The sequence below is a fragment of the Camelus bactrianus genome, chromosome 21 (assembly GCF_048773025.1).
Source record: "Camelus bactrianus isolate YW-2024 breed Bactrian camel chromosome 21, ASM4877302v1, whole genome shotgun sequence".
Lineage (NCBI taxonomy): Eukaryota > Metazoa > Chordata > Mammalia > Artiodactyla > Camelidae > Camelus > Camelus bactrianus.
Genome location: NC_133559.1, coordinates 5,145,552 through 5,158,229, shown reverse-complemented (window position 1 = coordinate 5,158,229; position 12,678 = coordinate 5,145,552). Strand labels below are relative to the sequence as shown.

General features: G+C 54.8%; 1 protein-coding gene across 3 annotated transcripts; it reads left to right on the top strand.

The window, feature by feature from the left end:
- The first annotated feature begins 2,850 nt into the window (after positions 1-2,850).
- CERS2 (ceramide synthase 2) lies at positions 2,851-12,477 on the top strand. 3 transcript variants are annotated; one of them, XM_074349395.1, is made up of 11 exons: positions 2,851-2,936; positions 8,589-8,762; positions 9,195-9,312; positions 9,512-9,630; positions 9,839-9,896; positions 9,999-10,049; positions 10,285-10,377; positions 10,568-10,696; positions 10,899-11,005; positions 11,138-11,291; positions 11,472-12,477. In XM_074349395.1, exons 2-11 carry the CDS (start codon positions 8,590-8,592, stop codon positions 11,610-11,612), a joined length of 1,143 nt encoding a protein of 380 aa, XP_074205496.1. In that variant the 5' UTR covers positions 2,851-2,936; position 8,589; the 3' UTR covers positions 11,613-12,477. The 3 variants fall into 3 exon arrangements, with proteins under 3 accessions (XP_074205496.1, XP_074205495.1, XP_074205494.1); XM_074349394.1 differs by lacking the exon at positions 2,851-2,936 and adding an exon at positions 3,671-3,829; XM_074349393.1 differs by lacking the exon at positions 2,851-2,936 and adding an exon at positions 4,191-4,207.
- Positions 12,478-12,678: the final 201 nt, after the last annotated feature.

Sequence of the window (12,678 nt, the reverse complement as noted above, 5' to 3'; positions counted from 1 at the left end):
CCATCCTGGGAAGGTCCTCACTGGGTTTCCTGCATTTTACCTGGCAACCTGAAAAAAGGGACTCAGATTCAGTACAGTGATTAAAAGCAAAAGTGCCGGAGCCAGACTCCTTAGACTCAGAATTCTTGTCTGCCGTGTGACGTTCGCAACTACCTCAACCTTTCTGTGCTCAGTTTCCTCCTTGTCAAAATGGGGATAGTAACAGTGTTCACATTATAGGCTATTGTGAGAATTAAATAAATCAATACATGTAAAGCACTTTAGAAGAGTGCTGGGTATAGAATGGTAAGTACACATGTCAAAATGGTAACTACTATGTTATAATAAATATTGTTATAATGTTATTTTATACTGATAACTATTATTAGTGCCTCCTTAAGAATTCCAATCTTGGCTCTTTTCTGTAACTTTGTTCTTGCCAATTCCCAACCTGGCCACAAGAGAGCATCAAAAAACACTGAGAAAGGGCCCCGAGCCCCCTGGCGGCCACTTGAGGTCTCCCAGGCTCTGGCTCCACCCGCAGATATCAAGGGGCCTACTTGCTGGCAAGCGCGATTTCCTGAGGTTCCTGGTGGGCTTGGTGGGCAGGCAGGGTCAGGGGAAAAGCCGCAGGTAGACCTCTACTCAAGGGACCCCACTGAGACAGAGCTCAGGACATACGATGACTTTCTAGGCTGGGTTAGTTCAGTACAGTGGCTCCACAGCCAGAGTTCCCTGCCTCTGGCTTTCTGCATCCATCAGAGTGTCTTCTTGGGCACATGTTCCAAGCAGGCTCAGGGGGAAATGAAAGGAGAGAGAGGGCTCTTGTTTCCCTAGTCCAAACCTCTGCAATGGACTGCTGGCTGAACTGCAAGGCTGAATCCTGAACTTGGAGAAGGCAGCAGAGTAGTCCTGGTTGTCTAGGAGTGTGAGGACTGTGTTTGATGCCTTTACAAAGCCTCCACTGAAACTGGTGGAATCTCACTCCTTTTGTCCCTGGATTTTGTTTTGTTCAATTCTAGGGCCAGACTGAGGTTGTTTTCAGATTTACTAAATCACCTTCCACCCCTATGCTCTAAATTTCAGAAGTTCCAAGTTGGAGGAGAGCTTAGGGATGACCTGGTCTACCACCCTCTTGTTACTGACTCAAGGAGGCTGAGTGACTTCCAAAGGCCATGGTGTTGAAGCCAGAATCCAGGTCTCCTAACTTCTTAATGTTTTCCTCGTCACTCAGAGGAGGGCGTGGCTGACTTGGGGTTCCTCTTAGTGGAATACAGGAGGACAAAGCAGTAGTAAATGGAGACTCAGCTGTTGACTCATGAAAACTCGTTGAACTCCAAGTTCATATTGCTTTTCTGCAAATACTTTGCGTTGCATGATTTTAGAATATATAGAACCCCCCATCTATATTTCCTCTTGTTATGAAACTTTTTCTCCTCATAATTCCTGGCACCTCAGTCCCTCTGCTTATGTACTAGCCAAGCTCCAGGCTTCTGTGCTGCACGAGCCAGCCTGACCTGGGAAGACCAAGGCTCACTTTCCACAACTGGGTCCTTGTCTTTGCACATCCCCGAAGGCTGCCCCGGCACCTAAATCCCAGGCTGAAGGCCTGTTAGTGTCCTCTGCCTCCTAGACACCTCAGCAGCCCATACAGAGGAAGTGAGTCAGGGCTACGCAGGCAGCTTGGGGCACTGTGGGTGTGGCCGTGCCAGCCCAGGGTGGTGGGGGATGGTCAGAAGGCCGGTGATCACGACCTCCTGGTCCAAGCTAGACAGACTGAGTGTGTGTGTGCATCTTCCTACACTGGTAGCATCATTCTAAAGCTGTCTGAGGCCCAGTTTCCCCTGCTCCATCCACCTTCTTTGTTTCCTGGAGGGCTACACCCTCTTATCTTTATTTTTCAGGCCTTGACTATTCAGCTCCTGCCCCAAACTTCCCCTCCCCACAGCTATCTTACAAAAAAGTTAACTGGTTTTCAGTCTTCTGAGGAGTCATTTAAAAAGCCTGGTGGGGACCTTGGGAAAGCCTGGCCTCTAGGAAAACTGAGAAAAGGGCTCAGAAACTAAAGGAGGGGAGCCAGGTAGGACAGACATAGGGAGGAGGCAGAGAGTTACCCAAAGGTTAGCAGGGTCCAAAGAGGAGACACTGGAACCCTGCTGGTAGAGGACATCTGGGGAGGGCACTCAAGAAAAGTAGAGGGAATATGGAAGGCTGAGGGAAGGGGACTAACAAAGGGGTAGAAAGATATGTTCATAAAGGAGGAGTTCGGCCTGGGGCAAAGGGGCAAAGGAGCAAAGGGCTGGAGGGGTTGCTGGGAACTGGGAAATCAGGCAGGTCTGGGGCTGAAAAAGGCTGAAGACGCCTCTGGCGACTAGTTGAGGATGCCAGGGGCCAGAGGGTGGGCAAACGAGTTTTATTTCCCTGGTGGTAGGCCTGGGCTGGGGGATCCACTGCAAAGAGCGAAAGAAAAGTTTGGAAGTCAGTCAACTTCTGCGTTTCTACCTCTCCAGAAAGAGCCTTAAGTGAGGGCCAAGCTCTCGAACTGGATTGGTGGGAGGTCACATTCTTCAGAGAACTGTCAAAGGACCTGAACTTGACTAGATAAACCTTGAAACAAGCTACTGTCAGAGGTTCTAACTGTGACAGTGTAAGAACGCCAACATTTCATCAAGGTGAAAAATTAAGTTACCCCTACCTGGCCGGCGCTCTCTAAGCAAGCCCTCCAACACGTTTTAGTCACACTCTGTCCACGCGAGGAATCAAGGCCAGTTTTCTAAGATAAACATGTTGCATCTTCCTGAAACATCAGTTTTACCAGACTAAGGAAAAAACATTTTTAATATGAATTTGAATACGGATAACCAAAGTCTAGATCGAAAGCAAATACATCTTACACAACAAAAGTTGGGGGTGGGCTCTTTCAGAGTCTACTACGGTAGGGAACGCGTGCCTCTGGGGTAGGTTTTACAGCACTTGGGTGGAAACGCTGTGGGTTTTACGGCGGGGCTGGGGTGGGGGTCGCCCTAGGGGTCGCAGGCTCTGCGCTGGGAAGGTCAGCTGCCTGGGTCGGCCCTGGAGAGGAGCTCGGCCTAGACGCGCGACACTTGGGAAGGACTCCCCGGGGCTGCGCCCGTCGGGAGCCGGGGCGCCCTCCTCCCTCCGCTGCCCAGGGGGCCAGGCGGTGGGAAGTATGGCAATCGGTCGGGCAGAGGGACCTGAGGGCCGCAGCTGGGGGGAGGTCGAGGACCGCATTCAGGGGCGGGTGGGATGGGGCGGGGGCCCGACCGCTCCGCGTCCCGGGTCCTCGGGCACGTCGCCGGTCTGTCCTGGGTCCCCCGAAGGCTACATCGCATCCCTAACGGAGAGACCTGAGGCTGGGAGAGCCCCCCACACTGCCAGCCCTCATCGGGGGCTTCTCCCCTTGGTGCCGTGTTTCCAGTGCCGGGCGCCGCGAGGGCTAGAGTCCCGGGGCTCAGCCACCCGCCCTGGGCCGGGAAGGGGGCGGCGGCAGACCCCGCGCGGAGGCTCCGGCCCCGCCGCCTGCCCTCGTCTCTCCTTCCGTCGCCGGGCCGCAGGCCCACGCCCAGACTCCCGGCTCCTGTGTTGCTCGCGGCCTTTCTTTCCGGGGCTGGCTGGGCTCGCATTCGGCTCGGCCGGGCTCGGCGGGCGGCGGGAGGAGGAGGAAGGAGGGAGGGAGCGGGCAGGCGGGCGGGCGGAAGGGGGAGGAGAGGAGCGAGCGGAGCCAGTCCGGAGGGGGCCCGGAGCGCGGACCAGAGCAGAGACGGAGCAGCGGCGCCCGGCCCGGCCAGCTCCGCGACGCCGCCGCCGCCGCCGCCGCCGCCGCCGCCGAGTGAGTAGGGACCCCCGCTCCGGGGCCCCGGGGCCCCGCGCGCAGGGGCGGGGCGGGACGCGGCGCGGAAAAGTTGGGAGAACTGGGGGCTGCGCGGACGCGGCTCCGCGCACAGGGCCCGGCGGGGGAGGGAGAGGGCCGCGGAGGGGAGAGGGGGCCCGGGCGCACACCCGCGGGCCTCTGGGCGCGGGGCGCTGCCGCGGGCTCGGGGCCTCTGCCTGGCGCGCTCATGGCGGCCGGCCTGGGGGAGGGCGGGCGGGCCGGAGCGCCGTGCGGGAGCGGCCGGGCCCCCAGCGCCGCCCTGGGGCAGGCTGGCCAGGCGCCGGGGCGTCCTCGGGCGCGCCGCCTCGAGCCCAGAGGAGCCCTGGTAGACAACAGGTAGGGGCCGGGAGGTGCGGGAGCGGGGGCTGCTCGCGGACGGCCGAGCCCCAGGCGCCCCTTTGTTGGGGAGTAGACAAGCCCGGTGACCACCTGCGCGAGAGCCCCCTGCCTGGCAGCGGGCTCGCAGCGGGGCCCCTGGCCCGGACAGTCCCGTGGCTAGAGTGGGAGGAGAGTGGAGGGTCTTGCCGCTTTTTCTTACCCGCCCACTGTGCCCACTCCGGGAGGGCGGTCAGAGCGTCCATGTGCTTAACGGGAAACAGGAAGGAGTGGCTCTGAGTGTCTGTCCCGGTCCCCCAAGGCTAAGGATCCTATACCGTTATGGAGTGAGGGCGGGGGTTGGGGTGCCGGGGGAGGATGCTGGTGAAACTGGTTTTCTGGGCCTCACCTTGTTAATTACTGGCTCGGAGGCTCTCCGGCAAGTAGGTTAATTGCAGGTGTGTGGTACTAATATTTGGCCTGAGCTTGGGGATTCATTTTCTCCCCAGTCCAGGCTCTTGGTATCAAAATCTGGTCTCAATCACCTGAGCTGCCAAGTCCGGCAGTCAGAGGGTTCTGAGGATCCTGAGGAATGGAGTGAGCCCTTCTTCCCAGGGCATTGAATCAGGGAAGGCCTCCAGCAATCACTCCCACATCTGTTTTGGAGGGGTCACTGTCCCATACCAGAGTCCAGGTGACTGGGCCTAATGTGGGTGGCTGACTGCACTTGCGATGGGGCTTCTAAGGGTAAGGACTTGTCAGCAGCCTCCTCCCTCAGGGCCTGGCCCTAATCATGCAGTGCCCTGCACGGACTCTAATGTCCTGAAGAGAGTTCCTTGTCTTCCTTGGTACCCCACAGTCCACTCCCTTCACTGGGGCCTCTGGCCAGCTTTCCCCCTGGCAGGAAGGGCCTCCGCTCTTCCGTCACTGGCCACAGGCTGGCTAACCCTTTACTGTTTCAGCACCACCCCCTCTTCAACCTGCCACCCTTTCCCTGCCCCTGGGGGCTGTAGTCTTATGCAGTATTGGGGTGTGTTAGGGCCTTTGGTAGGGCATCCCCCCCCCAAAAATACCTAAATTTTGGAACCTATACTGCAGCCTGGAGCAATGATCCACCTCTTCTTGGCTGCATCCATTGCTTGCAGCCTGTTCCTAACTCGCTGTTGCTGCCTGGAAAAGTTTTCAACAAGGAGGACTATTCAGGTCCTCTTCTACTTCTTTTTTTGTGTCCCCCAGGCTTCAGTGGAAGCTGACATCCTGTGGGACCCTCTCTTTGTCACTCTCTCCTTCCTTGCTGATCTCACTATATTTTCCTCAATTATTCCTCCAAATTCTGAGAGCCACTGTTACTGTTATCACATTGAGTCTGTGAGATCCCTTCCTCACAGACTCAAACTTCCTCCCTCCCAGTCCTCTGGGTCTACAAGCCCCCAGGGGAACCCCCTACCCCTTTTCAACTCTGAGGGTCTGGGATGGGTTTGTCAGGGTTGGGGCAAAAGGTGGGGACTAGGCAGAGCCCTGTTCAAGTTTCTGGTAATCCAATGCCCATGAAATCCCTGCTCTGCTGGCCCCTCTCCAGCCTTGTCTCAGAAAGTGGTGTCTGTCTCTCTGAGGCAGGTGTGTGTGGTGGGGTGTGTGTGAGAAAGACATACATACTCACACACCCAATTGTCTCTTCATGTATGGTGGGGAGTAAATTCTATGATTGGAAAAATATAAGTGTGGTTTTCTCCACCAGAAAATCAAGTACCTGTCCAGAGGGCCAGCATGCCCCAAGAAAAGCCAAATTGTCTCCCTATCCCGAGGGCACATCCCCTTTTCCTGCCCCAGCCTTTTGCTTATAGGATCCCTTGCTTGGCTTGGTGTGCTGGTACCAGGCAGCCGTCAGGGATGCCCCTGGGAGCAGACTCGCACGTTCTGTTCTGCGGGGTGTGTAAGTGAGGCCAGCTAGGAGCCCCTGTTGCCTTCCCTCCCCCTCTGCATTAGGTCAAAAGTCCTGACCCTGCCAAATCTGGTGCCTCCCTCTGCTGGGCTCGGCCCTGGGGCCAGGGAAGCGGGGACGGGGTAGTTGTGCCTCTGCTAATGGAAGCAGTAGGCAGCACGGGAGGACTGTGGTCGCAGAAAGCCTGAAACCCAGGTGTGAGAGCGCCCGCATTAACCTACATTTCTGAACCCAGACCCATCATGCTCATGCTATCTTCCACTCTCCCTGCGTGGAGCAGGAGGAGGGCAGGTGCTGTCTAGTCTAGGGGTTGAGATAGTTGCGCTATCCAGGCGCTTGCCCTTGACCATCTCTTTGGCAGTTTCTCTGCCAGTTCCCCAGCTCCTCACCTTCTTTGTGTAGGGATCAGACTGGCGTAAGACATTCCTGGGCCCCAGGAGTCAGGGACAGGGACTCTGCTCGTACCCTCCAGGACCCCCGCCAGCTCTCTGAATCTTTAATCCTCAAAGTATCAGTGACAAGAGATACTAACGTGCAGGTTCCCACTGACCAGGGTGGGGATGGGACCCAACTTCTAGCCCTGTCAGTACCCTTGACTTTAGACCTCAGTGGAGGACAGGTTGAGCTACAGGGAGACATAGCAGTCAGGTGACTGGTTCAAGGTTTATTTCCTCACCTCCAGTCAGGCTAAGGAAAAAAGGTGGAAAGGAAGAGCCAGAGGTGTGCCACCACATCCAGGCATTCTGCCTGGTCCCTTCTCTACTAGATTTTCTATAACTTTTTTCTAGGAAAAAGGTGTATGTTTGTGCATGGTTGTTTGGAGAGAGTTCTGTGGATAATTATGTTTAATTTTGTTCTGTTCAAAAGGCTTCCATCTCTTTAACTAAATAAATATTTATTCTTGTTAAGGTGGAGGGGGAAGGGGCAGTGCCCTCAGGAGCTGAGGCCTGGAATGTGTGTGTGTGTGTGTGTTACTGGGGGAAGGTGGAGCTGAAGCTCCTTCACTGTCCGTGCTGACCTCTGATTTCATCCGAGAGCAGTGACCAGGAGTGGGGACAAGAGGGTAAAGTCCTTGAGCTGGAATACTGACCCGTGACAGGCTGAGAGGGATTTCGCAAGTGCTTCTGCGGTGGGTGGAGGCGGAGCTGTCTGAGGAGCAGGGCCGGAGAACCAGCCCAGCTCAGCTGTGATCTGATCAACCTTCAGCCGGAGAGCGGCACCACTTGGTCTCCAGTTCACAGCAGAAAACGATCTCCTCAGTCTCTGTCCTCCCTGGCTGGGAGAGGACCACCTTTCTTCCGTGTCAGCTTTTAGTCTCAAGGCCAGTCTGGATACCATTCACCTATCCTCCCGGGAGGATGAAGGGTAGGGAGCCTGGAAGGTACCGCCCTTGCCATCATCCTGGGTTCACTCTGAGTCCCAGGACTGCCAGGTGTTGTGCTGGTTCCAGCATCACTGAATCTTCATCCTTGCTGCTTCTTTCAGCTCCAAGCAGCTGCTAACTCCACATGAGCCCTAGACCATCCCCTCCCTCATTTGAGTGTTTAAGTGGTCGCTACCACCCTGGTGAGCCTTTGTCTTTCAGTGGAGGGAAGGCGGAGGCTGGGGAAAGCAGCCCTCTTTCCTGGGCTGCAGGTATTTGTGACAGGTGTTCCCCCGCAGGCTAGTATCATACTTTCCAGATGAGCCTTAATAAGAAATAGCTCCTAATTCCACCAGATGTCTTAGTCGCTGTCTCGATTTTCTATCTCCCAATCCCCGACTTTCTGCAGCCTAGCCTTCATTTTGTTTCTGAGAAGAGGCTTCAGACAGGGTTCTTCTGCCTGATGTGTAGGGACTGGATGGCTTGGCATGTGTGTTAATCTTGTGTGCGGGAGTTTGATGTCCATCGATTATCTTGGAGCTCAGCATTGTTTGGGGGCATAATACTCTGGCCTCTCAATTTTCCCTAGGACCTGCTGCCCCGCTGGGTTGTAAGGAAGAAGGAGAAAGGGCTTGCCCCAGCCCTGCAACCTGTTTTTGGGCTTCCCTGGCAAGGGAGCTTCCATTTATAGGTTGGCTTGGGGGATAACAAGGGTGGCTGGAGAGTAGTGGGGAGAGGGCGCCTCTGACTTGAGATTTATTGGCTACAGCATCTAGGGCCAGATCCTGTCTGTCCTCCATGTGAGGACAGCAAAATGATGGGGAGACCCCCGGGTTCTTAAATCTAGGGAAACATGTGGGGGGGGGGTGGGGGGGTGGTAGTGTTAGCGTCGCCTTTGGTTGATGTAAATAGTAAATGTTAGACTGGAAAGCCACTTTATTGTAGGTGGGGAAACTGATTTGCCTACATGGCCAGGACCAGAACCCAGGGCTTGCGTCTTTGCCCCTGTTCTTTTTGCTACACCATGAAGACCTTCATCTGTCTCTTCCCCTCTTGCTGCCCTCTTTGATATGCTCCACCTTTCCCTCCTCCCTCAGGATGCTCCAGACCTTGTATGACTACTTCTGGTGGGAACGGCTGTGGCTGCCTGCGAACTTAACCTGGGCTGATCTAGAAGACCGAGATGGACGTGTCTATGCCAAAGCCTCAGACCTCTACATCACACTACCCCTGGCCTTGCTCTTCCTCATCGTTCGATACTTCTTTGAGCTGTGAGCATACCGACCTGCCCTTATGCCTTCCGCGGGTGCCAGCCACACAGTTTCTTGTACTTCAAGTCTGTCTCTGTTTAATTGGTCCTGGACCCTGGTATTCTCACCACCCAGGTCCCAGCCTACTCTGTGCCCCCCACTGAAGGCAGCATTGTCTTTCTGAGGGCTCAGCACCCCCAGGCCCTTTCCTTCAATGGTTATTTGTTCTCACCCTCTACCCCGCCTGGTCACTAGTGAACACAGACAGCTTTGTCAGCCATGGGCAGCCCAAGGGAGCCAGAGAAGGGCCTGCCGGGAAACTGAGGCCCAGGAATAGTTGCCTGAGCTTGCAGTTTGTTGTGCCCTGCCCGCCCCCGCCCCCGCCTAGAAGCTACCGGGAGACTGTGGTGCTTCAAGAGAGCCAGACATTTGTCACTCATATCCCTCCCCCAGTTACGTGGCTACACCGCTGGCTGCCCTCCTGAACGTAAAGGAGAAAACTCGGCTGCGGGCACCTCCCAACCCCATTTTGGAGCATTTCTACGTGACCAGCGGCAAGCAGCCCAAACAGGTGTGAGCCGCAGACTCTGGTCTGGGAGTTACTGGGTTCTGGTGGGCAGTGGGCAGGGGATGGGGTTGGAAGGCCAGCTCTGGCGGGTGAAGAGATGGGACGACAGCAGGCCTGACATGGGTCATCTCTGGTAGAGGGTGGAGGGTGGGTGCTGCTGAGTTCTGAAGCAGATCGAAATGGGCTTCTTCACTGCACCCAGGCGGAGGTGGACCTTCTGTCGCGGCAGAGCGGGCTCTCTGGCCGCCAGGTGGAGCGCTGGTTCCGCCGCCGCCGCAACCAGGACCGGCCCAGTCTCCTCAAGAAGTTCCGAGAAGCGAGGTAGGGGAGGTTGGGGCCAGAGAAGCTGGGTGGCAGAGGAAAGTCTGATGTGTTCTCCTGGGAGGGGTGGGCCATGGCTCTATGCAGAGACTGCACCCAGGTGAGGAGGGAAAGGTGGGAATCTGGGGGAGGTGTACTTGGGGGCTGGTTGCAGGGCTGTGCGGTTCTCCCACCCCACTCTCTCGGCCATTTCTGCTTCCTCTTCCAGCTGGAGATTCACATTTTACCTGATCGCTTTTATTGTGGGCATGGCCGTTATTGTTGACGTGAGTAGGGGTTACTGGGAGGTGGGAGTAGGTTCTCTGGCAGGGTGGGTGAGGCCACAGAATTTGGGTCCCTTCTTTTAACCTCTCACCATCTCTTTGCAGAAACCTTGGTTCTATGACATGAGGAAAGTTTGGGAGGGATATCCCATACAGGTACGAGATGGGTCCTAACTCTTTACATGAGGTGATTAAAGAGAATCGCTGTAGGACAGGATTAGGACGTACACACCCTTGTGAAGAGAGCATCTCCGGAACACGCGGCAGAAGGGACTGGAGTCATAACACAGTGCTAAACACAAACTCGGGGGCTAGAGGGCTGGGTTTGGAGAGGTGAGACTCTTGCATCCAGTTGCTCTGGTGTCCCTCACCTTTCTTTCCTCTCTCCCAGAGCACCATCCCTTCCCAGTATTGGTACTACATGATTGAACTCTCTTTCTACTGGTCCCTGCTCTTCAGCATTGCCTCTGATGTCAAGCGAAAGGTAGGTCAAGAGGCTGTGCCATTAAGCCTAGGAGCCCAAATGAAGCCCTGGGATGAACAGCCTCCCCCTTGACTTCTGGGTGCTTTGGATGGAGCTGTGGGATACGTGGAACTAACAGTGAGGGGGAGGAAACAGAACAGTGCGGGCTAGGAAACCGGACAAAGTCCTCAGGAGACCATCTTTTCTACAGGATTTCAAGGAACAGATCATCCACCACGTGGCCACCATCATCCTCATCAGCTTCTCCTGGTTTGCCAATTATGTCCGAGCAGGAACTCTCATCATGGCTCTGCATGATTCTTCTGACTACCTGCTAGAGGTCAGGCTCCCTGGGCATTTCTTCACACCTACAGACCCTGGTGCAGGTTCTCTGTTCCTCTATCCTTGATTTGGGGTGATGGGGGGGTTCCACATTCCAGGGACCAAGGCGGTGGGCAGCACAGAACCAGTGTGCTAATGGGCTGTACATGTGACTGGGAGAGTCAGGAGCCCATGATGACAGATGGGGGCTATCTATGCAGTCAGCCAAGATGTTTAACTATGCGGGATGGAAAAACACCTGCAACAACATCTTCATCGTCTTCGCCATTGTCTTCATCATCACCCGCCTGGTCATCCTGCCCTTCTGGTGAGTAGGTGGCCGGACTGTACTCCGGTTCTCAAGGAATCAGAAGTCTTGCCCCTCTTCCCTATTTATCTGTTCTCCACTTAACCCCTCCTTGCTGTGCTCACAGCTCTGGTCTCTCCCTTCCCGTCCTAGGATCCTGCACTGCACTGTGGTGTACCCCCTGGAGCTCTACCCCGCCTTCTTTGGCTACTACTTCTTCAATTTCATGATGGGAGTGCTGCAGCTGCTGCATGTCTTCTGGGCCTACTTCATCCTGCGCATGGCCCACAAGTTCGTAACTGGAAAGGTAAAGGCTGTCTCCGTATTTTGTGGGCCCTACTACCCTCCACTCCAGAAACTGCCCAAATTCCTGCCCATACCAGTAACCCTCTAAAAACTACTGTGGGGCTCTGGGTACAGCTGGAAAAATTATATCTAGAGAGAGCCAGTCCGTGGGGGTTTGTAACCCTTTCCACCCTTTCCACAGCTGGTAGAAGACGAACGCAGTGACCGGGAAGAGACAGAGAGCTCGGAGGGGGAGGAGGCTGCAGCCGGGGGAGGAGCAAAGAGCCGGCCCCTAGCTAATGGCCACCCTATCCTCAATAACAACCATCGTAAGAATGACTGAAACATTGTCCCTGCTGCCCCTCAGATTACTGCATAAAGCCAAGGAACTACCCCACCCTCCCCACAGGGTCACTTTAAGCCCTGGGGAGAAAGGAGAAAGAGGAGAGTGTTCTTCTCTGTGCCCCCACCCCCTGCTTCCCTGTCACCCAGTTGCCTTTAAGCCAAATTCCACCCAGCCTGCCCCCAGGAAAGGGGAGGTCGGCTGTATCCTTTATTAGAGGGGGGATGGTCTTATTTTCCTCTCTATTTTCCAAGTTGTCTGTTCTATTTCAAGACCCTTCCTCAGCGCTGGGGATGGGGTTACAACTCACATTCCTTATTCTTCAGAATTGGGCCCTAGCTGTTTGCCTTTGACTCCCTGACCTCCAGAGCCAGGGTCGTGCCTTACTGTCCTACCTGTGGGCCTCATTCTGCCAAAGCTGGACCAGGGCTCACCTTTCTAAGCTCCCTAACTCGGACCAGAAACCAAAGCTGAGCTGACTTTAACTTCTTCCCTCCTAAGATACAAATGAATTGAGCGTAGGAGGGTGCACACGACCCTTATCCTACCTCTGCCAAAAAGTGGGGGCCACACTGGGGACTGCTCAGTCTTGTTACTTCTCTGCCAGCTGTCCCTGCAGTTACAGGTCCAGGATCTTACTGCCTCCTTTCTCTGGCCTCTTTCCCTAGGCTAGCTGGTTTGGAGTAGAATGGCAACTAGTTCTAATTTTTATTTATTAAATGTTTGGGGTTTTGGTTTTAAAGCCAGAATGACAGCTAGCACCTGGCATTTCAGCAGAGGGACCACTTCAGACCAAAATGTACTGTTAATGGGTTTTTTTTTTTTAATTAAAATATATTAAAGATTAAGTAAAACATGGCAACAAGTGTTTGAGACTATTGAGAATTGAGAAGAGGGATCAACTAAATAAACTAAGGTAGTCTTCCTCATGCCTTCCTAATGGTTATGTAACATTTTAAAATTTCATATGGCGAATAAGAAAAAGCAGAGAAGGGTCAAGACTAATGACAGCTGCCCACTGGGAAAAATGGGGAAAACAGGCCTCTCATCAAAAGACCCAGAAGTG

Coding starts and splice junctions, on each gene's coding strand:
- CERS2 (XM_074349395.1), top strand. CDS start 8,590: ATGCTCCAGACCTTGTATGACTACTTCTGGTGGGAACGGCTGTGGCTG. Junction 8,763..9,194: donor GTTCGATACTTCTTTGAGCT/GTGAGCATACCG, acceptor TCCCTCCCCCAG/TTACGTGGCTACACCGCTGG. Junction 10,378..10,567: donor CCTCTGATGTCAAGCGAAAG/GTAGGTCAAGAG, acceptor TCTTTTCTACAG/GATTTCAAGGAACAGATCAT.